Consider the following 27,351-nt stretch of genomic DNA (forward strand, 5'->3'; position numbering starts at 1 on the left):
CAATTTGCACAAAAAAAGTCGGTGAGGATTCTGATTGAAATTTCATTGACTCCAGAAATCAACTGGGAGAAAATTGATATCTTAGAAATATGAAAGCTTCTTTTTTTTAATTTTATTTACTTTTAAAAGAAATAGGAAAGCTTCTAATCCATGAACATGGCCCATCTCTCCATTTCATTAGAACTTTTTGCATTTCAGCAATGTTTTGTATTTTTCAATGTTCAGATCTTGCTCCATTTTGTTAAATTTATCCTTAAGTATTTACTATTTATAGATGCTCCTGTAAATAGTATTGTTTTTCAATATTTAATTTTCTAATTGCTCACTGCTGGATTATCCAAATACAACTGATTTATATAAAGAGAGAGATCTTTGGTCCTACAGATTGGCAAATTCATTTATTAGTGCTCGTGGGACTTTGTAGATCCCTTAGGATTTTCTAGGCACATAATCTTGTTGACTGTACCTAGCGAGAGTTTTATTTCTTCCTTTTCAATATGTAGGCTTTGTATTTCTTTTTCTTGCCTGTTTGTACTTGCTAAGAACTTGTCTACCATAGTAGTGAGTGGACATACTTCTCTTGTATGTAGAGGGAGGTTTTCAGTCTTTCACTGCCACGTGTGATGATAGCCATATGTTTTCCGTAGATGACCTTTATGGGGTTAGAAAATGTCCTTTTATTTCTAGTTTGCCGACATTCTTAATAATGAATGAGAATTAAATTTTATAAAATCCATTTCTTTCTGCATTTATTGCAGAAATTATCTGATTCTTCCCTTTTGTGATGTTAATGTCCTGAATTACATGAATCTATTTTCAAATATTAAACCAAATTTATGTTGCTAGGATAAGCCACATTTGCTTGTGATGCATTATTCTTTTTATATATCGCTGTATCTGACTTGCAAATAATTTGTTAAGGACTTGGGGACCTATATTCATCCAGGGTATTGACCTGTAGATGTCTTATAGTATCTTCAACTAGTTTTGTTATCAGAGAAATTCTGCACCCCTATTAGTTGGCAAGTGTTGCCTCTACCTCTATTTTCTCAAAGAGTAGGTGTATTTTGTATTATTTCCTCTATAAATCTTTGGTAAAATTTACCAGTGATGTCATCTAGTCCTGAAGTTATCTTCATGGGGAAGTTTTTAGAGATGGCTTTTCGAATTTTTCTTGTGTCAGTTTTGGTAATTTGTCTCTTTCATGATATTTTCCCATTCCATATAACTTTTCAAATTTATTATCACGAAGTTGTTTATAATATTCCTTTTCTGTATTGTCTGTAGACTTTTTAGTGAAGTCCTCTCCTTTACTTCTGATATTAGTGATTTGTTACATCATTTTTTCTTAATCAGTCTATTTATGTATTATCAATTTCATTAAACCTTAAAAAGAACCAGTTTTTAAGAGAGAACCATTGATTGTCTCTCTTTTAAAAATGTTTCTCTTACACTTTGTTAACCCTGATGGTGGTTCTTTCCCTGGTAGTTGTTCTGTGTTTAAAGTGTTACCCTCTGCTGGCTCATGTTGGTATTTACATGAAGACTCAAGAAGCGGTATATGTAGATTTCAAGAAGTCCTGTTGTGCAAAGCTCCCTACTGTTAGTGGTCTGCATCACAAATGCCAACTGATTCAACCTCTCCAAACTGTAATCTCTGTCTCCTTGGCTCAGTGAGACTGCTGTTCTCTCTTTAGGGTTCCCATCCCTGTCCCAGGCTCTGGTACATGACAATGCGCAAGGCTGGAGTAATAATAAGATTTACCTTATTTGATTCCATACTCTCAAAGGTCACATTTTTGCACTATTGTCCAATATCTTAAAAAAAAAATTGTTTCATATAATCAGACTAGTTTTCTCATTTTTAACAGCAGATGGGATACCTGTTACTCTGTGAAGATGGTGAGTGGATTCTCATCCACAGTTCTGAACTCCTGCTGGACATGTGTTCTCAGGGCCCCTCCTCTGGGGGGTGGGAAGGTGGGAAATGTGCCTAGGTTAGGGCTTGGTTCTCTAAACTTTGGCTCTCCTCTACTCTTTGATCTACTCTCTAGAACCCTGGTTTTGCTCCATGAGACTTCTTCCCCACCCCCACCACAAGAAATGGCTCACTCACTTTTTTAGTTGAGTAGTTTCTCAGCCTGCTTCTGTCCATAGGAAGTTGGGGTCTCAAAGCCTCTTTTCATTTTGAACTGGTACCATCCCTTTTATTCCAAGTTGCCATAGTTCTTTTAAAAACCTTGGAAGTGTCAAATTATAATCCTCTTGCTGAAACAAAGTCACACCCATAAATCCCACTGTATCAGGTCCTGCCATTATGGTGTCCATGAGTCAGCATTTATAGAACAATCTTAAGATTCTTTCTAAATCCTTTTGTATTGCTGAGAGAATCTGTGAGGTGCTACCTTCAGTCTTTCAGAGGTTTTAATGAGGAATCCTTTAAGTCACACCATCATCTGGTCTTGACCTTCAGGTCATGTTTTATTGGCAGCACTCTGGATTTTATCTTTGCTCTGGGGCCATGTCTTACTTTGAGAAGATTTCACCAGCTGGAGACCCTATCCCGGGGCCACTACAGTTTCTCTAAATTTTCCTTCAGAGTTGAATAGTTTCTAATTAGCTTCATCAGGACCATTTTCTACATTCTGAGTTATGGCAGCCAACAGTCTTGCAAATTTTTCCACCACTGCTTAATAAGCTCTTCAAGCTCACCTTTCTCTAGCTTCTGGTAGCAATTTTCTCATTGCTTTCCCAGTTCTGATAGTGTCCTCACAACTGTCCAGACACTGCCAGGACAAAGCCAGTGCCATACATTAGAATTTTGTTGCAGCAGCACCCAATTTCTGATTCCAGGGACTGTTTTAGGTATCTCTTGCTGCATAGCAAACCAGTCCAAAGTTTTTGGTTTAAAAACAACAGTAGGCTTTTCAGATTCTGCATCTGGACAATGCTTGGCAGAGACATGGTATCCGTTGCCATGATCTAATGTAGCACAGTATCCAAGAGAGCTACCTTCCAAGCCTGGTGCCGACACTGGGCCAGGTGACATGGCTGATGGTGGGCTGAGCCTCTCTCTTTCTCTCTGCAGTCTTGTGTCCTACAGGGTTTCTCTCTTTAACCAATTATTAGAACTTTTTACACAGTATCTCAGGACTGAAAGAAAATAAGACTGGAAGCTATAAGGCCTCTGAAGGGTTTAGGCCCAGAACTGGCACAATGTCACATCCACCAAATACGATTGTTCCAAAGTAAATCGTAAGGCCAGTTCAGATCAAAAGAGATTAAAAACTGGTTCTACTTCTTGGTAGAAGGCGTGACATGAATGTATAGGGGTGAGGGAAATTATTGACAGTCACCTTTGGGGACAGTCCATCTCATTCATTCATTCAATAAATAATTTTGGAGTGTTTCGTATGTCTTAGACACTTGGACACCTGTTCTAGGTGAAAAAGACAAAGTCAATTCTTTTCTGGAATTTGCGTTACTAGTGATGGACAGATAAACAATAAACAGTAAATATGTAAATAATTTCAAAGAGTGAGAAGGATGACGTGCTAAAATGTTAGTGAGTGAAGTGGTGGAAACACACATCTCCTCCCTGAGAATATAACTTTTAGGTTTAGCTTGAATGACAGGAAGAAGCTTGCCATATCTAAGATACGGTAGAGGCACTTTGTAGGTGGAATATCAAGTACAAAGGCCTTGTGATGAGCATGGCTTGGCTTGTTTGTGGACCATAAAGAAGGACACTGTGGCTGGTACACAGTGAGTGAGGAGTACAGTCTTGGGAGACAGGTGAAAGAGATGAATCTTGTGTAGCCCAGTAGATTATGATAAGGACTTTAACTTTCCAAGTGAAATGGAAATCCATTGAAATATTTTTAACAAGAAATGGAATAATTTTATTTACATGTTTAAAAAAACGGTCACTCTGTAAAGAAAAACTAATATTTTCTATTATTCTACCCACAGGATATTTCTGACACCAAATGTGTAGGTTTCCCACAGCAAGCAGTTCTCTAATTATTGGTGAACACCCACTGGGTGCCCTACAATTTTATTAAATTCTGATACTAATTGCCCAGAGTTAGTGCAGACTCCACAGGTTAAGGGCTCAGTTCCAGAAAACTGCACCCTCCCCCCCACATTTCAGAGACCAGTCCCAAGTCCCAGGTTGTCACATACTGCTGGCCAACCAGTTATAAATCGGAGATTCCTTGAGCTTCACGATTTGCTAGAAGAGCTCACACAACTCAGGAAAACGATTACCAGTTTATTATAAAAAGATACACCTCAGAAATAGCCAAATGGAACAGCTGCATAGGGCAGGTATAGGGAAGGGGGCAGAGCTTCCAGGGCCTCACCAGGCATACCTCCTCCCAGCAAGAGGATGTGTTCACTAGCCCAGAAGCTTTTGGAACCCCTTTGGCTAGGAATTTTTTATGGAGGCTTCATTGTGTAGCCATGATTGATTAAATCTTCAGCCATTGGTGACTGAACTGAATCTCTAGTACCCTCTTCTCTCCCCAAAGATTGAGGGGTAAAGCTGAAAGTTCCAACACCCTCATCACACGGTTCCTTCCTCTGGCAACCACCCCCTCCCATCTTGGGGCTTTCCAAAAGTCACCTCATTAACATAAACATATAAACTCATAAACTCGGGTGTGGTTGAAAGGCGTTTGGTATGAATGAAGAAGGCTTTTCTTTTACCTTCATCACTAGAACTACTTCAGGAACTGGGGATAAAAACCAAATACCGTAACAAAAGATGTTTCCATTTTATCATTTAGAGAATTACAAGGGTTTTAGGAACTCTGGCCAGGAGCCAGGAAAAAAAAACAAAAAATATATTTCTTATTATATCACAATATCACATTCTGGCAATCTAAATATCCTTGTTTTGATAAATAAATTGTCAAGCTTGAGTCCCTCTGTCATAGGGAGGTACATATGCAAATTACTAGATTCTGCTGATTAAAAAAAAAGAGGACTTCCCGATCCATGAACAGGGAAATATAAAGAAGAGAGTCACATATTTGTGGCAAAATGTGATTGTCGACTACTCTGGTAGGGGAATAAATAATCCATAATTTCCCAAGAAAAGTAAGATTATTTTCAGAACATGTAGAGTATTCTGCCCCATCTGCTCTTTCAGTTAATTGTCTGAGTTTGAAATTTCTCATGGCCAAATCCTAGCTCAGGTTTCAGTTTTCGGGAGGTGAAAACAAACTGCCTTGGAACATTTGCTAGTTCAAGTTAGTTTCACCAACGTTCACCATCAAAATGATTTCTAAAAGGGTGTAAGTTTAAAAATATAGACTGTGTATAATGTTTTCTATAGTTATTAGGATGTAAATCAAAGGACAGAAATTTTTCATTGTGAAATATTAGAAAAAGTGAGAATGAACAAGTATATTCCCCTATGTCTCCTCATAATGCTTCTATCTCACTAAAGAGTCAACAAGATGTAGCTTTCATCTCCATAGATGTTAAAATGTACAAAGGAATTCTCACAAGAATTCTGCAAAAATAATCTCTAATTTTAATATTAAGGCCTAATGTTATTGAAGCTCCAATATTAAGCCCTAAAATTTTATTTTTAAAGTTAACTTTCTCAATAACTTTAAAAAATTATGACAGTATGAGGTGTTATTAAAATTTAATTTAAATATTATTAAGATCGTATTTTAAATTATAACATTTTGTATACAATTTAGAATATAGAAGACTATAAGAAGGGAAGATGGATATTTCGAAAGTAAATAACCCAGGGAGATCTTGCTGTATATAATGTATAAATAAGTAGATATGTAGAAACTTAAACATACAGATATATCTAAATACAGATATGTATATATACAAAGTATTGGAATCACACAGTTTTTACATCTTGCCTTTTCTTGTTAACATTATATCATGAACAACTTCCATGTCACTAAGTGGCTTTCACAAACATGATTGCAAGGGCTATGTAGTAAGTCATCATATGAGTGCATTGCTCTGTCTAATACTGCATCTGTTGTTTTCGATGTTTTGCACACATCAGTCCTATGCTAACAACCATCTATATTCATAAATTGGCCTGTGCTTTTGAAGTTATGGATCCATTCGGAAGATAATATTTCATATTTGAATGAGAAGAAGTATGTTGTCCTATGGAGAAAAAAAAAGATTGAGAAAAAGGAACTTGGAACATACATTATTTAAATTTAAAGAGGTTGCAGGCACATGGACCAGCTTTTATTAAACTATGCACTTTCTGTTCTTCTTTAATTATCTCATGCTATTTTCCCAGTTCTGAGGTTCAACTTTAAGACTTTTATGTATGCATGACTTTTTGTTCCCACAGACTCCTTGACCAAAGTGAATTTTCTGAGAAAGGACATTTTCGTTGACCTGAAAAAATTTGTATTTTATCAATTGATGTCAGCTGTAAAAAACAGCAGATATCATAGTTCCTAACCATTCTTTTCTTTATTATTTCTGTTCAGAAATGAAAACAAATTAAAATATAACATTTTATATTGAATTTCCCCACTTTGAGGGGATAAAAATGAAATACCCAATGTGTAAAATCAGATTAGAAGCGGAATGTTCTTTCATTTCCAAAGCTCTCCAGGTGGCATCAGCTGTTAAAGAAGATACATTTTGGAATTGCTGGGAAGATAGAGTCAAGATAGGGTCAAAACATTAATTGTTCAGCAACAACAAAAAAAAAAACTATGCACTTACAACACACGTCCTTAAAAGAGCAAGGCCAGGAGGCTGTAGAAGTCAATGATTTTACACATTCTGTCCAAAAATCCCATAAGGTAGCTGCTGTCCCCATTACCCCAGACACATTCCCACATAATCTGTTCATTTTGCCCTTGACCCTCTTTCTTTTCTTCTACCATTTTGTTTATTTTTTATTTGTTTTGGTGACTGAATTAGGATCACTAAACAAACTGCAATTCTACAGAGATAAAATTTTTTGAAAGTCTATAACTTAGAAGGCAGAAAAGCCAGACACATATTTTAATTCTTATCTTCCGAGTAGCACTATAGCTTTGAGTACTACTGACCTGAGTTGTAAAAAGTGGACTTGAAAGCGGGGAGCACTACAGCCAGTAGAGATTCTCAAACATTAGTTTGCTTAAGAATGACCCAGACAGGTGTCTCTAGATTCAGAAGCTCACACCCCACTGGCTCTCATTCCATTTTAAAAGGTTGGAGGATGCATTGGAATCTGAATTTCAAACAAATCCCCAAGTAATTCTTATATGCATGGTTCTCAAATCATAACTTGGAAAAATACTAGCCAGACTATAAGATACAGGAATGTGGGGTAAGAAGAAATGCTCATTTGAAGTGATAGTTCTCTCATATATGAAATAAGAGGAAAAAAAATCAACCTCATGGCATTAGTGGAAGCCACATGTTAGTTCTGACTCAGCTGGGCTGGTCTGAAGCTACTGTGAAAGATAATTTATTTTCTGGGTCATACAGTTAATGTGTAAAATGTATTCTTTCCTACCTGCTGAAATGGACCCGAAATTTTAGAACAATCTAAAAAGAGCTTCCCGGCACATCTATGCTTTGATCCATGTGAAAAATCAAACACTGGGGAGTTCAGTAGCAAACTATACAGTTATAGAACCTTTGTATCATAGGGTGAATAAAGGATCTACGCATAGGATTTGATGGAGGAAAGTGAAGAAAGCAAATGGTAGCTTAAGGGCATGTGGATAGGTGAAGAGTTGGAAAAGCAAAGAACTTACTCCCAGGAGTTTGCCTAAGGCAAGCCCTGAATGTGTAGGTGGTAAACCGGTTCCCCGTTTTCCGCACCCTAAGTGATTCTCTGAAGCCAGGAAGGAGCCAGCCACCCCCCACCCCCATGACCTGAACAGCTGTTTAACTGTGGTGACTTCTAACGTTCCTATTTTTGGATGCAGTTCTTAAATATTATGGTGGTGTGACCAGATTTGATAAGCATTGCCCTAGAGTACCTCCCAAACTTCTGTCATTCTTACAGTACCATCATGATTTTAGCCATCTCCACAGAACACCTAGACTAGCTTTAGTATTTCCCTTTACATTTATTCACTGTTTTATCAATTTTGTTGTAAAAGGAATTTGATATCATTATTGTTAGTTGAAAACCAGCACACTCACCATAATTCACAAGGGCACTATAGCATAAATGCAAGGACATGTTATTAAATGCCAACTGAATACAGCTGCTTTCCGAAGACTGGCCCTAAGGCCTCTGTGTACTTGATGAAAATGGAGATTGGCAAGTAATGGTACCATTCCAACACTTCTCTCATTTCCAACGGGTACTTCCTACTTGATATAATCAGAAGAGGTGAAAGATAATCAGAGAAGGACTAAAGTTCCTGTTGTGTGATTTGATGTCCCTTAGTGTTCTGTTTGTGTGGCATCGTACTTGGAACAGCCCACACTTCCGATCACCCTTCAGCAATACTGACAGGCCCACTTCCCTGAACATGTGGCTTCTAATCTAATTTGAACAGTGAGTGTGACTCCCTAGGGTTCCATGGTGAAACCTCTTTGTAAACATACCAGGGTCTGAAAAATTAATGAGCTTTGAAGGGAAATATTTTGTATGTGGAAAATATTCACATGAATGGATATTTACTAAACATTTTATGTAGTGCAGGTCGTTAGCTAGAGATCTGTCATTTTTCACTGCGCTTACTCTTTTGGTGATAATATCTAAAAGCCTATACACTGGAAGGCATGAACAGGAGTTTCACTTTCCTTTCAATTTATCTTTGTTTTTTTTTTTTTCTTTTTTTAAAAAATTTTATTTAAATTCAAGTTAGTTAACATGTAGTATATGATCAGTTTCAGGGGTAGAATTTAGTGATCCGTCACTTACACAGAACACCTAGTGCTCATCCCCACCTCCGCTCCAGCAACCCTCAGTTTGTTCCCTGTAGTTAAGAGTCTCTTGTGGTTTACCTCCCTCTCTGTTTTTATCTTATTTTATTTTTCCTTCCCTTCCCCTATGTTCATCTGTTTTGTTTCTTAAATTCCACATAGGAGTGAAGTCATATGGTATTTGTCTTTCTCTGACTGACTTATTTAATTTAGCATAATACCCTCTAGTTCCATCCACGTCGTTGCAAATGGCAAGATTTCATTCTTTTTAATGGCTGAGTAACATTCCGTTATATGTGTGTGTGTGTGTGTGTGTGTGTGTATCTCACATCTTTTTTTATTTTTATTTTTTAATTTTATTTATTTATTTGAGAGAGAGAGAGCGTGAGCAGGGGCAGGGAGGGGCAGAGAGAGAGAGAGAGGGAAAAGCAGACTCACCACAGAGCAGGGAGCCCAACGCGGGGCTCCATCCCAGCACTCTGAGACCACGACCTGAGCCAAAGGCAGACACTTACCCGACTGAGTCATCCAGGCACTCCTATACCACATCTTCTTTTATCCATTCATTAGCTGGTGGACATCTGGGCTCGTTCCATATTTTGGCTATTGTGAACATTGCTGCTATAAGCGTTGGGTTGTATGTGCCACTTTGAATCACCATTTTTTATCCTTTGGATAAATGCCTACTAGTGCAATTGCTGGGTCATAGGGCAGCTCTATTTTTAACTTTTTGAGGAACCTCCATACTGTTTTCCAGAGTGGCTGCACCAGCTTGCATTCCCACCAACAGTGTAGGAGGGTTCCCCTTTCTCCGCATCCCTGCCAACAACTGTGGTTTCCTGGCTAGCCATTCTGACCGGTGTGAGGTCAATTTATATTTGAATAAATTTGGAGCTCACTTCCCCTGAAACCTGACAGAGTTATGAATAAAAATAGTCAATTAACAAGAAGTTTCACAGTATTTGGCATATCGTTTGGTGTTTGTATACTTTTTTGCCAGGAAGCAGTGTAGGAATAAGAGTTCAGGCAGGCCCACCATTTACTACCTAAGTTAACGACCTGGCACTAGTTACTTCACTTCTCAAAACCCCTAGTTTCCTCATGTGTAAAACGAAAACCATAATGCTTAACCCACAGGGTTGTTGTATTAATGCACTTAAAAATAAAACAAAATGCGTGTTAACTATGCTGGAATTAAAATTTAAAACTTAATTAAAAAAACTAACAAATGAACTAACTACATAAATAAATAAACCAAATGAACAAAAACACCAGAAGAAATGATATAATGGAATAAGACACTTAGCACATTTACTGCCATTGTCATAGGTATCATGATGTTGATGATAATGATGATTCTAACATTTTATATGATAAGGAAAAGTAATATGCTTGAACCTATGCTTGAACCTAAGCTCTTCAGTGTTTTTATTCTAGGATATCTTCATTTCTGTTTTAAAATCTCCATGGAAATTCCTACTGGAAGAAATAAGATACCTGCAAGGTTTTACATTCTGAAAGTGGGTGCTTGTGTGTATCTTAGAAGTCAGATTGTAAATAATCTTGCATGCGCTTGGTGAAAGTACATTCCTTAAAGGCATGCGTCTTCTGAAATAAACTTATTGAGTCATATTTTACATATCTTGTGATTCACTCATTGCAAAGGTGCAATTCAATGATTTGTGACAAATTTACCAAGTTATACAACCATTACCACATGTCGGTTTAGAACATTTTCATCACCCAAATAACATCCCTTATGCCATTTACTGTTATTTCCAGCAGCCCTCATCCCCAATCACTAATCTACTTTCTGCCTCTATAGATTTTCCCTTTTCTGGACATGGAATTATTCAATATATGGTCTCTTGCATTCAGCTTCTTTTACTTAGCATAATGCTCTTGAGGTGTGTCCATGTTATAGCATATATCAGTAGTTTGTTGCTTTTCATTGATGAATAGAATTTCATACTGTGGATATACTACATTTTGTTTATCCATCTATCTATTGATAGATATTTCCCTTGTTTTGTTTTTGGTTTTTATAAATAATGTTGCTATTGAACACGCATGTACAATTTTTTGTGTGGACATACATTTTCACTTCTCCTGGGTATATACCTAGAAGTAGAATTGTCATATTTATGTTTAACACTTGGGGAACTGCAAAACTGTTTTCCAAAGCGGCTGCACCATTTCATATTTCTACCAGCAATGGATGAGTGGGCCAATTTTTTATTCTAGCCATTCTAATGAGTGTGAAATGGTATCATTGTTTTAATTTGCATTTCCCTAACGGCTACTGATGTGTATCTTTTTATGTTCTTATCAACCACTTAGATGTGCCCTTTAGAAATCACATGGTTTTAAAATGTTTGATTTCTCTGATTATCTTGATAATTTATTATAAGGAAATGGTTGAATTGCTGAAGAATCAGTAATAATGTTCTGGGAGTATCTACTTAGGATTGCGATAAACAACTGTGTACCACGGGGGCATGCATCTTCATACCCATGAGGAAATCACTGTGGATATTCATTTAAAACTCTGTATTCATAAAATAGAACTCTACACTTACATAGAATATGAGCTTAAAGAAAGTGAGGGAATTTTATGAATCTTGATCACCTTTTTTTATCCCTAGCACCTAGAAAAATGTCTGACACAGTGTAGGCTCACAATAAACCTTTGTTGAATAAAAGGATATAAGGAGTATCTTTTGAATATATTCAAAATCGAATGAAAGGTTGCTAGTATTTCTGTTATCTCAATAAGTAGACAATTCATGTGCTTATTTTCAAAGTCTTCAATTGAGGAAGGCTGAAAATTGTCATGTTTCAAAACAACTTCTAAAATTCTGTCAGGATATCATTTTTGTCAACTGAAGCAAAATGCCTGCCTGTGTCAATATAGAATCATAATCTTATGAATGGGTTTATAATTTCCTAAGAGCCACAGTTCTAAATTAAGTCCAGTACCTCTGTTTGTTTTGTACTCCAGAAATGCTCTAGTGAATATGGGTGCAGCCTACTCCAGAAGTGAACTGGATTTTGATTTATAACAAAATAGTAACAATGAAACAACAAAACAAAAACAAAACCCCTTACTACTTCTCAATAAAATTGTTTGTTTCTCTTTTTTCCTGCTTACACTGACTTGTCCAAGTAGAAAACAGCACTAATATAATAAATTTCTGTATATGTGGGAGTGAAGTATCCTTTCCTATCCTTTCAAGAAGCATGACAGATTTTAATATGAGACACCCAATAAGTATACAGCTGGACTTTTTAAAGCTTTTTGTCCTTTCCCTCAATATATACGTCCACAAAAATAAACTGGGATGGTGTCATTTAGCCTGTATGTTGAGAAAGCTTTTGTGTTACAACAGAAGACTGTTGAAGTGTTCGGAGAAGGAATGAGTTTTGCATGGACTTGGATGGTTTGGGTGTTGATTTGTAAACACACTTGGATATATCAGCAAATCCTTTTAAGTTCCTTCTAACACTATTAGTTAGAGATTCAGCGATGTAAAACCAGGCCTCTATTTACTTTTCTCCTCTATAAGACACAAAAGTTTTTTCTACCTTACTGACTTTACTGGTAAAAAATAAGGTTTCTGGAAAACAATGTTTTATCTTTTATTGTTTTTCCCAGAATCAGATAATCAAAGTTCTCCAAATGTGTGGCAGTTATGGAAGAAAATGGGCAATATGCAATAAAAATCACTGTTAGGGACACATTAATAAGGAAAAAATATATATAAAGGAAACTTTGATTGCTATTTAGTTTTTGTTAGCTAGAAAATTATTGTGATATTCGGCTCTTTTGATTTTTTTAAATATTTTATTTTATTTTTTATTTTAAAATAGAAAGATTAAAGTATGTATGTAGGTTTTAAATGCTATTAAGAACATTTAAAAATACTTTTTTTTTTTTTTTTTAGCATAAATATACCCCCTCAGCACCAGAACCTCAACAATGCTTCTCGGGGAAATCCTTGGTTGCATAATCTGAAATCTCCAGGAAAAAAATAAATTGTTGAATGTATTATGATGATCACATTTTTTTTTGTTTCTCCTGAAATTCCATCTGCAGAGTTTAATAAAGGGAAAAACATGTAAGCAAACAATATAAAATTGTGAAGTAACTCAATGCAGCTATAACTTTTTATTGTAGCTAAGCCAAGTTCATTAACTGTTTGCCAAGATTTTGAGGACCATATGAAACTGAAATTACAACCCATAGCACTTCAAATCCTTGGTGCAATTGAAGCAAGAAAGGGCTATGTGATAAAATCTCATGTATATACATTTACTAATGTAAAGACATGGAAACTGGTAGAGCTGTGTAAACTCACTATGAAAGAAGCCTTCAGGGTCTGTATGTCAGGAGTCAAATGTTAGGAAAAATAGCATATCCCATTTAAGCAAGAACTGAAAGCTCACCACTTACAAAATCTAATTAGATAATTGCATAATCACAGTATACTTAGATGATATAGAGTATTTCGTCCCGTTATTTTATTTATGAGCCATTCCTAGAGGAAATGTGAGGTAAGCAAGAGATGTCTTACCCCACCTCCCTCAAACTGTAGTCACACAATCCATTGAATATAAGTGTTATTTGCCTAATATAATTTTAAGTTTCCTATAAATGAATTTTCTTATATCCTTTACTGTGAATAGTCCTTTTTTACCCACCTAAAAATAAGCTATCTAGGTCAACAATAATCTTCTAATCTTTTTAATCATTCTTACATTTTTTGGCATTTATTTTACACTTCATGAGTTTAGGAAATTATGTTCCATAGAATAGCCAGGGAAAGTGCTAACGGGTAGATGTTACTTCGGCATAACTCCCAACCTAGATTAAGAATGCTCATAATTGGGGCACCTGGGTGGCTCAGTTAGGCGTCTGCCTTTGGCTCAGATCATGATCCCGGAGTCCCAGGATCGAGCCCTATGTCGGGCTTCCTGCTAGACAGAGAGTCTGCTTCTCCCTCTGCCCCTCACCCCGCTCGTGCTCTTTCTCTCTCATTCTCTCTCTCTCAAATAAATAAATAAAATCTTAAAAAAAAAAAGAATGCTCATGTTTAATAAAAACCCTGAGCAAACTCTCTGCTCCATCTATGGGCAACTATAGATACTCTGTGGAACTCAAAGGCTTGAACTTTCTCCTAAAACAATTATAAATAAATGCAATGAAGATCTATCTGCTGGCACCAATTAGCGAGAACAAAGTCCAACGTGTACAGTCGATCAAGAAGTGTCTCAGTGTTCTTCAGACCTGACTAGATACATTTTATTTTAATTCTACAAAGAATGAAATATATATTTATGTGTATGCAGTATGTGTGTGCATGTGCGTATATGTGGTGTGTGTATGTGTAGGATGTAGAGATACCCACACACCTAAAATAGAATCTCTGTGGTTTGTAAACAGGCTATCACTAATCCCTAATCTCTTTATCATTGGTGACTTTCAAATAATTCCTTAGGTCAATCCTTTTTCTAAGCAATTGTATGCATCATTGATGAGTAGGATCTCCGCTTAATAAGAAAATCTTAGTGGCTTCATTGACTTCAGCTTTAATTTCTATAGGAAAAATTTTTTATGACTTGGCTCTTAAGAGTTTGGACAATATTAATGTCATTTATAGTATAAGACTGTATCATATACATTTGAATATTGCTTCTAAGGAAATAATTTGCATGTAACATTGATACTTAGGTTCCAAATCACCAGAGTTGGAGGGACATAATTAACTCATTTTAATAGCCATGTTGATTAATTTACTAACCAACAACACTTATTTTCTTTTTAAGTTATTCATTTTTATGGAGATATAATTGACATACACCATCGTATAAGTTTAAGGTATACAATGTGGTGGTCTGTTACATTTACGTATTACAAAATGATTACCACCATCATATTAACTAACACCCCATTAGGTCACAAAATTATAATTTCTTTTTTTGTGCCAAGAACTTTTAAGATCTAGGTCTTAGCAACTTGGAGTTTTATAAAATAGCACTGTTAACCATATTCAGCATGCTGTGCATTGGACCTCCAGAACTTATCTACTTAAGGTTTTAGTTGTTGTTGGAAGTGAATGCACATGTAGGTACAAGATAGCCTGTTAAAATAGTTGTACTGATATAATACTGCTGTAAGGAAACTTTTGTGAATATTCTACATCAAGCCTTATAAATGCCTCAATCCCACTAGGCTTTCCTCTCCAGTGAAAGCATCTTGGTACTGTAATGGAAAAAGTCAGATTTTATTTTTTTTCTTTAATATAAGAATTTAATTTACTTAGACATATTAGCTATTTATAAAGTGAATCAGTGCTCTGTAGCTCAAACTAACTAAATGATGACAACTCTAGTGACTACTCTATAAAGTATATACGTTTCTTTGTGATGTATATTTATCTATATATGCTCATACATTTGCCCTTTGCATTCAGACATAGTATTCAAAAGCTATACAGCAAGGCATTTTACTTGTCATTGATATTTATTTGTTACTAATGGATTACCACCTATATGTGTATGTTCAGGGGACTGGGCATAGGAAGACAGGCTTGCAACAGAAAAACCAGCCAACATTATGTTACATTATTGGAGATGAGTGATATGAACTTGAACTTGAGCATTGTCACTGAGCTTGCTGAAGAGGGAATTGATTCATAAGGTACATCAGAATATATAGGATCCAGTCATGAGTGTTTTTTAAAACTTTCCAGGGGATTCTAATGTGCAGCTCAGTCTGAGAATCACTAACCGCTGTTAGATTTAGGGTCTCAGGAAAAGCAAAATTTAGGCTGACTTCTAGGTTTCTTGTTTATTTGTGTGAATGATAATGCCATCCATGGTTGAGAAAATGGCTAAGACGGTTGCAAGGTTTTTTGCGAGGTTTTTTGTTGTTGTTATCCAGCTTTGTTTACATGGAGTTCAAAGTATGTATGGAACATCTACGAATTCGATGGAAAGGTCTGGTGTGAAGAGGTGTACTTTGTAGTTATTATAGAAAAGTGATAATTGAGCTCACAGAGTGTGCATAGATTCCAGGAAAATAGCACTTAGAGGCCAGCAGAGGAAGAAAAATTGGGGAGCTGGCTGGTAAGGATGATGGCCAAGTAGGAGGAGGAGAGTGAGGTGGCAAATAACAACAACAACAATAATGAAATGAGAGACATCTACGGGAAGTATTCATCAAAAATAACAAATGGACAAATATCCACGATTTATTTTTTTTTCAGTTTGGGGATGTAGCTACTTTCTATTTGAGGGCTCTATTATTTGGACTCAGCAAACCCATATTGCTCAAAAGAATCTCTTCCTACAACTATACAACAGAGTATTTTATCTGTTACTTTGTGTATAAGATACACATGCATGCATGTGCTGATGTGTATGGTATGCTGGTTGTATATACAACTATCAAATATTCTTTTTAAGTGTTTAGCTAGCTTTGTAAGGGAAGAGTCTATGCCCACATACATCTATACATATAAGTAATTCAAGAAGTAGGAAAGGAAGGGTCAATGTGACAATTTTATTTAAGGATAACAGTGTCTCTCGACCGTTTCTCCCGCCTGTCTTCTATCAGGGAACACTGGACAGACGAGTGCATAACTGGTAGCCTCCCATGGGTTATAGAGTGGCCAGATTTAAATTTGTGAACTTGTGACCATTCTACATCAGAATTGCCTCCTGTCCTTGGAAGTTTTCTACCTCAAATACATGTTCCATATTTATGTTTCTCAACCATGGCAGCACATGAGAATCATTTGAGGAGCTTTTTAAAAGTCTCATTGCCCCTACCAGTTATATCAGAATATATAGGACCCAATCACTGGTACTTTGAAAAACTTTCTGTGTGACTCTAGTGCGCAACCAAAGTTGATCACTTTTTTCTCCATCACATTGATCTATCTGACAATATTTCCATAAATCCACATTATCTGAAAGTGCGTTTCTAACTTTCTGCTAACCTTTCATTACCTAGTACCTTAACAGTACTATTAATGGTTTTACAGGTAAGCTCACGAGATGTGGATTTGGGAGTTATATTCGCCACCTCAGGCTGCCAGGACAAAATGCCACAGACTGGGTGACTTAACCAACAGAAATTTATTTTCTCATGGCTCTGGAGCCTGTAAGTCTGAGATCAAGGTGCCAACTCAGTCAGGTTCTGATAAAGGCTCTCTTTTTGGCTTGTAGACAACTTCTCCCCCCTGGGCTCGCGTGATCTTTTCTCCTTGCATGTGTAAGGGAGCAGGGGCTTGGGGAGCAAGCTCTCTGGTGTATTTTCTTATAAGGGCACCAGTCTCATCAAACCAGGGTCCTATCCTCATGACCTCTTCTAACCCCAATTATCTCCCAAAGGTTCCGTCTCCAAATACCACCACACCAGAGGTTAGGGCTTCAACAGATGAATGAGGGAGGATGCACAACTCAGTCCGTAGCGGAGATCATCGTGCAGGTCTCTGTCATCATTACTTTTAAACCAGAAGGCTTGTTTGGCACGAGCACTGATTCAGCGTAGTCCAGACAGGTAAAAGTGTCTTGTCGTTGTTGTATATAATTCAGTGGTGACACATAACAGCAATGAGCCATGGCAGGAGCAGATTCAAGTTGCCCTGCTGAAAGGTGTATTGGTTTTGACAGATATGTAAAAAAAATAAATAAGTTAGAGCAGAACCAGGCTTTTCTTGTAAACATTTGTTTTCGTTTGGAACTGCTTACTACCTTCAGATGTGCTTTTCTATGCCTTGGTGAATTTGGTGGAAAGAACAACATTTGTTTAAGACAATTTGACGGCAGTCTTTATCATGATCATGTGGCTGAATGGCTTCAGTCTCCTATATGTTCTCCCTGGAGTTTGGTGGACCTGACATTTTTCAATTCCAAGCAAATTTTGGGTCATCTCATTGTTGTGTGTGTTGCAAATAAGTTCACGATATCTTTAATAATTTCCAATGTGGGTGCACTGGAAATTCATTCTATTCAGTGAAATCAAAAATTATATTGTGCTTTGTGCATAGCATCCAGGGTGAAAAATTCCCATTTCTAATTTTGAGGCTTAAAAGTTTCAAGGTTTTGCCTGTGTAGTATTTTACTTGTAATTACTGTGGCGTTTGAACTGATCCATAGATGAGAGTCTATTTATCAGGGAAGGAAGGGGTGGGAGGAGCGGATAGACAAGGATGGATTGTTGTCAGACCTCTTTATCCCTCTGCAGATTAGTGAGAGGCCTGTATGGTACATAGATTATAAATAAGGCAGGCGATTTCCAGGAACTGTAAAGAACATTCTTAAGATCTCACACCTGACAGCGACTTAGCAGCTAGATTTTACAGGAAAGGTTAAGAAGTAGGGGCATGGTATGGAAAAGTATTGTTGGTAATTAGTTAGAGATATAAGCCCAAGGGGGACAAAAAGATCTATGTTGTTCATTTCTGTTTCACCCAGCATGTGGCATGAAGCCATGCCCACCGTAAGTATTCGGGAACTACTATTGGTGGAAGGATTCCAGAATGACCAAAGGCACACGCATGAGAATATAAAATTAGGTCAATCCTTGAAAGTCTCATGAAATCCTCCCTTTAAGCGTGGAAAAAAAGACTATACATGAGGAAGCAGGACTCAGAAGTAAAGTCCAAGTACAATATAAGAGGAAAACAAAACCCATATGTTGATCAATTAAAGGACACATGCTTCAGGGCATCTCCTGCTCTGCGGGCTCCTTTACTCAGGATCCTGGGGCCTGTCTCTGCCTCTTTGCCATCACTGGATAGAATGTGCATGATTATGCCCCTTAATTTCTGAAAACAGATTCTACCACCAAGTGAGTGAAAGAGACCTGAGATTTGTATAATGATTTTACATTAGTAAATAGTCTTGAGTTTCTACCAGAAGACTTTAAAACCACTCATAACTTCGTGATTAGTCAGAAAGAATTTCGTACCAGGGTGGTTTCTTGTTCAAGTACCCAAAATAGGGTTAGTAACAGGCCCTGCTCACAGGCTTGATGCAGAGTGAGATATGTGTAGGCGGTGTTGCTGCTGCAGCTGTTGTTATTATTATTATTATTATTATTATTATTATTATTATTAACCAGGTTAGGTATCTTAATTCTCTATTGTACACTGACTTTTGCTACAGTGCAGTCCCTTCACTTTTTTTTTTTAAATAGGCTCAATGCAGGGCTTGAACTCATGACCCCGAGATCAAGACCTGAGCTGAGATTTAGAGTCGGACACTCAACCGACTGAGCCGCCCAGGCGCCCCATCGTTTCTCTTTCTTTGATAAAGACTGAGATACATTTCTCTGGGACAAAGATGACACGTTCCCCTAGGTACATTGGGCAATTACCACACAATATTAGTATTTACTTCTTTGGATGTCCATGGTAAGCAAATACTAATTAGTCAGAACCGTGGGCTTTCAGTAAGAGGGTGGACAGTGAGATGCAGATGGCTGCCATTTTGTACAGTGGATATGCAAAGAGATTTTTCAGACAAGCACCAGACTTCCCGCTGCAGTAGGTGGCTTTCTGGCAAGAAGGGCAGATGGGCTGTGAGCCCCTTGAGGTGAATCAGAACTGGCATACATGCTGGAGTCTTCCCAGAAGCAATTGTTTTCTTCCATTCAGTGGGAAAGGACAAAGCCAAAAATGAGAACGCCAGGAAAATGAAGGTGTCTCTATTTCAACAGAATAACCTAAGTTTAATAAAGCCCCAAAAAAGAGGGTAATGTATTTTTAAGTTTTAGCCCTTAAGTAAAAATTTAATAACCTTTGTTAATTGAAAAAAAATGGGAAAGTATTTGGTCATTTTTTCATCATTTCTATATAACTAACCATGTGTGGCTGTGTGCTATAATGCTAGAAAGCTAATGTAACCCATCACTTTAGGGAAGGAATAAAATCATCATCCCATCCACGTCTCTTACCTTGATTCATAGCTCAAATATTTCTATTCTTGGAACATTACTGCAGCTCTGGTGCTAAGAAAATTGCTGGTGGATGAAGAATGATTCTGCCGCCTTTCATCCTTCACAATGTTAGCGTCCTCCGCCTACTCTGACTTTACAATGGTGCCATCTAGTGTTCACATGTCCTCAGTTCTATAGCTCAACTTCATCAGAAGCCAAGTAATACAAGTAGCAAGCAAGTTAACCTTAAAAACAGTGTGCCATTAAAGAGGGCACGTTCTGCATGGAGCACTGGGTGTTATACGCAAACAATGAGTCATGGAACGCTACATCACAAACTAAGGGTGTAACGTATGGTGATTAACATAACAACAACAACAACAACAAAAACAACCCAGTGTGCCGGGGACAATGTAATGAAACACGAGAACAGAATTTTTCATTAAATGTATATTTCTTATTTATCATTATTGCCTCATTTATTACATTTCCTTTGCAAAGATTTTTATATGTTCTATTTATATAGTCAGACAAATTATAAATAACGTACTCCACGTATTGAAATTATACTTATTTTATCTTTTATTTTTATATTTTTCTCTGTACCTTCCTGTAACTCTAACACAATGGTCATTGTCTTTGAAGGCAACGCAAGCAACCTAGGCATGGGTTGGGTTGGATGAGAGCAGAATCAGAAGATGGAATCATTCACTGTAATATTTGATCGCACTGCCTATCCTGTCGCAGGTTGTGGTTTTGTTAGTGCTGATGATTGTACCTTCAAGGGTCGGGTTCTTCACTACATAGCCAGAGAAACACCGAAGGGCTTTGATGGGCATAAAATAGAGTGTTTAAAAAAAAAAAACCCACACACAAAAAAACTAGCCTTACCATTGACGCTATGTTAGGACTATCTGTTTAAAAAATTTTGTAGAAAGTAATTTATGGAATTAATGAGCTTAGGCACAGTTTTCAAGATGCCCCAGAGATGTGACTTTTATTTTCTTTACTAGCCTTTGAGTTGACTTCTATATGGCCTATCAGTTCAGAATTTTAAGAGGAAAAAAATACACTTATTTAATTATGAAAGAACAAAATTAGTTTAAGACAGGCCCTATCGGATTACCTCCATCATTTTAACATCTGCAGAATGGTTGACAAAGCACCGGCTTTGACTGACTTCAACACTGAAATGAAGCAGCTCAGCCTGCGCCCTGTCTAATATGGGGGAAGGTGGAGTCCCCGGCTCTAAGAGAATGCTGCCTACACGCAAAACTCATCCAGTCCCACTCTGAACTTGGCTCTCCCTTAGCTTTTTGTTACCTCCTCAAGGACAGGATGTTCCCTCCCACTTTGGGCTCTGTTTACCTGCCTTGCTTTAATCGGGAATGCCTTCTTTTGTGCTTCTGTTCTCACTTGGTTAATTGTTACAACCCTTCAGACCTTGACCTATGAATCATTTCCTCAGGGAAGCCCTCCAACCCCTAATTAGCCCTCTCTTGTTATTAGATATCATCCAACACTTTTCCTTATTACCACTCACAACACTTTGCAATTATATGCTTGTGTTATTATCTACTTAATATGCCCTGTCCCCACTAGATTATAAATTTCGAGCAGGCTGAAATAATCTTTTTTTAACCATTTGGGGTCCTAGCCACTGTGTGTTTCTGCAGTTCAATACAGTAGTAGGCCTGTGGGAAATAGCTGATGAAATCCAAAATTGAGAACTGAGATGCCCATTGTCCCAGCCCCTGTACTTTTGTGACGGCAACTCTGCTTCCATGTCACCCTTGAGGCAAGAGAATATTCACTGAGGCAGGAAATTCAACTGTATGGTAGCTTTCAAGGTATACCCCTCTGGGGACATGTCACCTCCTGCAACACCGCCTGGGAGTGGGGTGTTCATTCTCAATACCTACAGAACCCCTGACCTTGTTCACTGCTGCTCTTCAACTTCTCAAGGTCAATTGGCCTTTCACTCCCTGCCCACCAATTCCTCCTTGCCACATTTCTATTCCCCTCACTCAAAATTAAATAAACCAACAAACAAAATTCACCTCTTGTAGTCTTTACTGTCTGCCTTCTTCATGGGATTAACATGAAGATAGAGAGCACAAAATTAAATTAGTATTTTAAGAAATTATCCTGTCACTCTGGTGGTTTTGCATATTATACAAAGGACAGGTTGTGTTTTCATTGTTTGTTTTTGTAGTACATTCCTTCTCTTTCTAGAAGACCCTAAGGATTCCCAAATGTCTTAGAATATAAGACAAGAGATCATGCTGAGAACCAATCATTTCAAAATAAGTTCTGCTTAAAAAAGTTATAACATGTCATACTAAGTTTCTGATATCTATAACCAGTCACCAATGTCTTCTAAAGAATAAGAAATGAGATGAACCATGAGAGACTATGGACTCTGAGAAACAAACAGGGTTTTAGAGGGAAGGGGGGAGGGGGAATTGGTTAGCCCGGTGATGGGTATTAAGGAGGGCACATACTGCATGGAGCACTGGGTGTTATACGAAAACAATGGATCATGGATCACCACATCAAAAACTAATGATGTATTGTATGGTGACTAACATAACATAATAAAATTAAAATTAAAAAAAAATTAAAAAAATAAAAGACTAAAAAAAAGAATAAGAAATGAAGATAGGATTCAGAACTGATTAATTGTGACATTGAATACATGCATGCATAGATGGATTTGGTATTTTTTGTAAACTGTATCATATTTCATTTAAAGTCTGGTATATTGGCATTGCTTTCCAAAGTTAACACTTTTGCTTAACATCGAGTACACACAAAAGAAAAGTGCTTGCCCTTCTGAATATTTTCAGACCACACTGAAACTTCCAGAGTCCTTCCAGATCCCTCTCCTCTCCACCTGTGGTAGCATTTCATAGGCCTTATGAAAGTATGTGCTTCTTGAAAGCTGAACTTACTGATTGAATTGCCAACTCATATAGAATTCTGACTCTTCAATGTGTATTTGATGAAAAACTAAATCAGATAGCATAAAGTTTACTCCAAAGAGTATCTTCACACTTCTATCTCCACAGCAACACGGATGTACACACAGTGGCGTCACTTCTTAAACTCTATCTCCGAGAACTTCCAGAACCAGTCATTCCTTATGCAAAGTATGAAGATTTTTTGTCCTGTGCCAAACTGCTCAGCAAGGAAGAAGAAGCTGTAAGTTGATGCATTTCTTTCTTAAAAAACCATCATTTGGGTTTCTTGTCAATGTTCTTAGTTTTTAATTTGTAAATTTCCTTTTGTCCCATCCTTGGATTATTTTCCACTAATGTATTTATTGATATTGCACACAGTTTGATATTACACACACAACTCAGGTCCCATTTTTAATCCCCTCTCTTGTCAAAAAGAAACTGCAGGTTAATAAATGAAATGAACCTTCCTTGCCCACTTTGCTCCTCTAAATGGTTAACTGTGCTACATCAGGCCAAACAGTCCATGAACAAAGTGGATGCCTTATTTCATATTCTCTTTTTCATTGTGTGCCCCTCTAAATTACCTAAACAATGCCTTCTACCAAATCTTATCTACCATTTTTTTAAAACAGCTTTATTGAGATATAATTCATATACCATATAATCACCTACTTAAAGTGTACAATCAGTGCATTTTAGTATACAGTTGACCCTCAAACAACAGGGGTTTGAATGGGTCCTCCTATACATGGATTTTTTGCAGTGCAGTACTATAAATGTATTTTCTCTTCCTTATGATTTTCTTAATATTCTATTTTCTTTTCTCTAGCTTACTTTATTGTAAAAATATAGCATATAATGCTTAAAACATACAAAATATTTGTTAATCAACTGTTTATGTTATCAGTAAGGGTTCCAGTCAACAACAGGCTATTAGTAATTGAGTTTTGGGGGAGTCAAAAGTTATTCATGGATTTTCGAGTTGGGGGGGGATTGGTACCCTTCACCAATCACTGAGCACATTACTCAGGGTCAACTGTATTCTCAAGAGTTATGCAACCACTACCAAATCTAATTTTAGAATATGTAGCCCATTTCCATCAGCCTATAACAAACGCCATATCTCTTCCCCAGGCCCCACCTTCCCCAGCTCTTGGCAACTACTAATCCCTTTCTGGATCTGTAGACTTGTGTCTTGTGGCTCTTTCATATAAATGAAATCATTCACTACATTGTTTTCTGTGACTGGCTTCTTTCACTGTTTCCAAGGTTCATCCACACTATACCACATATATTTAGTATTTCACGCCATTTATTTATTTATTTATTTATTTATTTATTTATTTATCTGTTCCTCAGTTGTAGCACATCTGTGTTGTTTCTGTTGTTTGACTATTATTAATAATGCTGCTGTGAATATTCACGTGCAAAGTTTTGCATGGATATATGTCTGCATTTCTCCTGGGTATATACTTAGAAGGCAGAATTGCTGGGCCATATGTAACTCTGTGTTTCTTAAAGAGGCTCCATCATCTTAAATTCCCACCAGCAATGTGTGCAGATTCCAACGTCTCCACATTTTTGCCAACACTTGTTATCTCTCTTTTTTATCATAGCCACCCTAATGTAAGTAAAGTGAGATCTCATTGAGCTTGAGTTGCTTTTCCCTGATGGTTAATGATGTTAAACATTTTTCCATGTACTTACTGGCTCTTCACATATTTTCTTTGGAAAAACATCTCTTCAAATCATTTTCCCATTTTTAATTGGGTTATTTGTCTTATTATCAAGTTGTGAGAGTTCTTTATCGTTTAGGTTATAAACCTCTTATCAGATATATGATTTGATTTGCAAATATTTCTCCCATTCTATAAGTTGTCTCTTCAGATTTTTTTAAAGATTTATTTATTTATTTTAGAGAGGGTGGGAGGGGCAGAGAGAGGGAATTTCAAGCAGACTCCCCGCTGAGCACAGAACCCGGTGCCAGACTCCCATGACCTTGAGATCATGACCTGAGCCAAAATCAAGAGTCGGACACTCAAATGACTGAGCCACCCAGGCGCCCCAAGTCTCTTCAGTTTTTTGATAGGGTCCTTTGAAGCACAAAAGTTTTTAATTGCAATGAAGTCCAATTTATCTATTTTTCTTTTGTCACTTGTGCTTTTAATGTCATATCTAAGAAGTCTTTAATCAAGCTCACCAGGATTTATTCCTATATTTTCTTGTAAGACTTTTGTAACATTAACTCTTACATTTAGGTCTGTGATCCATTTTGACTTAATTTTGGTTTATGATATGAGGAAAGATCCAACTGCATCCTGTGGCACATGGATATCCAGTTGTCTCAGAACCATTTGTTGGAAAGACTCTCGTTTCCTCCACTGGATTTTCTTGGCACTCTTGTTGAAATTGCTGCCTATTTTTATAAATGAAGTTTTACTTTGTTATGTAATATTGTCTGTGGCTGCTTTTGTACCACAACAGGAGAGTAGAGTATTTGAGACAGAGACCATATGTCCCAGAATGCTTGCGATGTTTACCATCTGGCCTTTTTCAGGAAGAAGAACAAATTAGATTACATTATCCATTAGCTTTTCTGGGACCATTTACATATTAGAAGTTCTACAATGAGAAGAACCCAAGCAATTAATCCATTTGTGAAATGTCCTTGAAGAGCAGGCTTTTCATTCTCCATCCCACCCCAAACAGTGTATCCTAGACATGGCCCATCTTGAGAGACTTATTTGTCAGTAGACGTGTGTTTGTCTCTGTTTTGGGCATGCCAGAAATGGGAAAGATCCTCACTACATTTAGGCCACTTTTTTCCCCGAATAACCTTATTATAAATGAGGCTATCTTCCCTTTTTAGTCAACTGTGAGCAAGTGTTAAAAATGTTAAAAAGACTTCACTTAACATCTGTTTCTCCACAAATAGTACTTATGGAAATATTTGAAATACTTTTTCACATCTTTGAAAATATTTGTGAAATGCTCTCTAATAGTGGCAAGTTTTCAGGACAGGATTCTTCACTGATGATATGTGAAACTAATGAAAAAAACTGTATACCCATTTTTTATTTGCTTTAATTCCAAGGCCAACTCTTAGATAACATTCATTCTCTATTTCTTTTTACTCAGGGTGTTAAGGAATTAGCAAAGCAGGTAAAGAGTTTGCCAGTGGTCAATTACAACCTCCTGAAGTATATTTGCAGGTAAGAATTGTCCTAAAGACAAAACTAAACAGAACAAGACTATATATAGCCTAATACTAACTTACTTTTGACCATGAATAAAATCACTGAACTGTTCTGAGCTCTAGTGTTGATCTCTATAAAATTAAGAGGTTTGTCAAGATGATCTCAAAGGTTTCTCTGAGCACTGAAATTGCTCGATTTTTGTCATTTGTTGTTTCTGAGTCTCTCTTAGTCTACGTAAGAAGGATCTGTTGCTTCAAACTTCCATTAAAGTTCTTTGTTTAGAGGAGCATTTACCTTAGCATGAGAAAGACCAGTGGGGGGGTGCCAGTTTCTATCACTGACTTCTTATGTGTCTGTATGCAATTTTCTTACTCTCTCTAAGTGTCCTACTAGGTAAAAGAGTATTGAAAACACACATTTCACACAGTTGTTTTAAGATTTAAATTGTATTTTTTGATTGAATAAATATTATTTTCTTTCTATTTCCCTCTTACTTCAAGACTCACTGAAAAGACAATTTTATTCAATTCTGTTAGGACAATAATTGTGCCTGGTAAAGCTCTCACTCATGACCATATTTACCTATGGCCTGGGATGGTATATGCCATGACTGTGCCCCTGTTTAAGAAACCATATGATTTCACTCATATGTGGAATTTAAGAAACAAAACAAACAATCATGGGGGGAAGAAAGAGAGAGGCAAACCAAGAAACAGACTCTTAACTATAGAGAACAAACTGATGGTTACCAGAGGGGCAGCAGGTAGGGGATGGGTGACACAGGTAATGGGGATTAAAAAAAGCACTTGTTGAGATGAGTACCGGGTGTTGTATGGAAGTGCTGAATCACTAAATTGCACACCTGAAACTTATATTACACTGTATGTTAACTAACTGGAATTTAAATAAAAACAAAAAAAAATAAAGACACCAAATATGTAAAATTGAAACATTAAATTTAAATAAAGAGATGATGATTGGCAATACAAATCACTATAAGGTATCTTATATGAAAGCCTTTCAGTTTATTTTTAAATAATTCAAATTTTTAATTCAATGCAGTATTAACATTTGCATATACTTTTTGTGTCATGGTTAGATAAATGTTCAGCAGACTGGGAACTAAAATGCAATTTAAGACTAATGCCAGACAGGGCGCCTGGGTAGCTCAGATGGTTAAGCGTCTGCCTTCGGCTCAGATCATGATCCCAGGGTTCTGGAATTGAGTCCCGCATCGGGCTCCCTGTTCAGCGGGGACCCTGCTTCTCCCTCTGCCTCTCTCTCTCTCTCTCTCTCTGTCTCTTATGAATAAATAAATAAAATCTTAAAAAAAAAAAAGACTAATAGGTCAGACACG

At 37.0% G+C, this 27,351-nt stretch overlaps 1 protein-coding gene across 6 annotated transcripts in view; it reads left to right on the forward strand.

Annotated features, from left to right (window-relative positions):
- The window catches only part of ARHGAP24 (Rho GTPase activating protein 24), a 495,495-nt gene that overhangs the window by 450,571 nt on the left and 17,573 nt on the right, over positions 1-27,351 (forward strand). For all 6 annotated transcript variants that reach the window (XM_025887159.2, XM_025887158.2, XM_025887160.2 and 3 more), the window contains 2 exons: positions 22,906-23,038; positions 25,936-26,009. In XM_025887159.2, the coding sequence (XP_025742944.1) occupies positions 22,906-23,038; positions 25,936-26,009 (207 nt within the window). The remainder of the gene's footprint in view (positions 1-22,905; positions 23,039-25,935; positions 26,010-27,351) is intronic.

The sequence above is a fragment of the Callorhinus ursinus genome, unplaced genomic scaffold (genome assembly GCF_003265705.2).
Source record: "Callorhinus ursinus isolate GAN/ISIS: 27379988/994484 unplaced genomic scaffold, GSC_fseal_2.0 scaffold4, whole genome shotgun sequence".
NCBI lineage: Eukaryota > Metazoa > Chordata > Mammalia > Carnivora > Otariidae > Callorhinus > Callorhinus ursinus.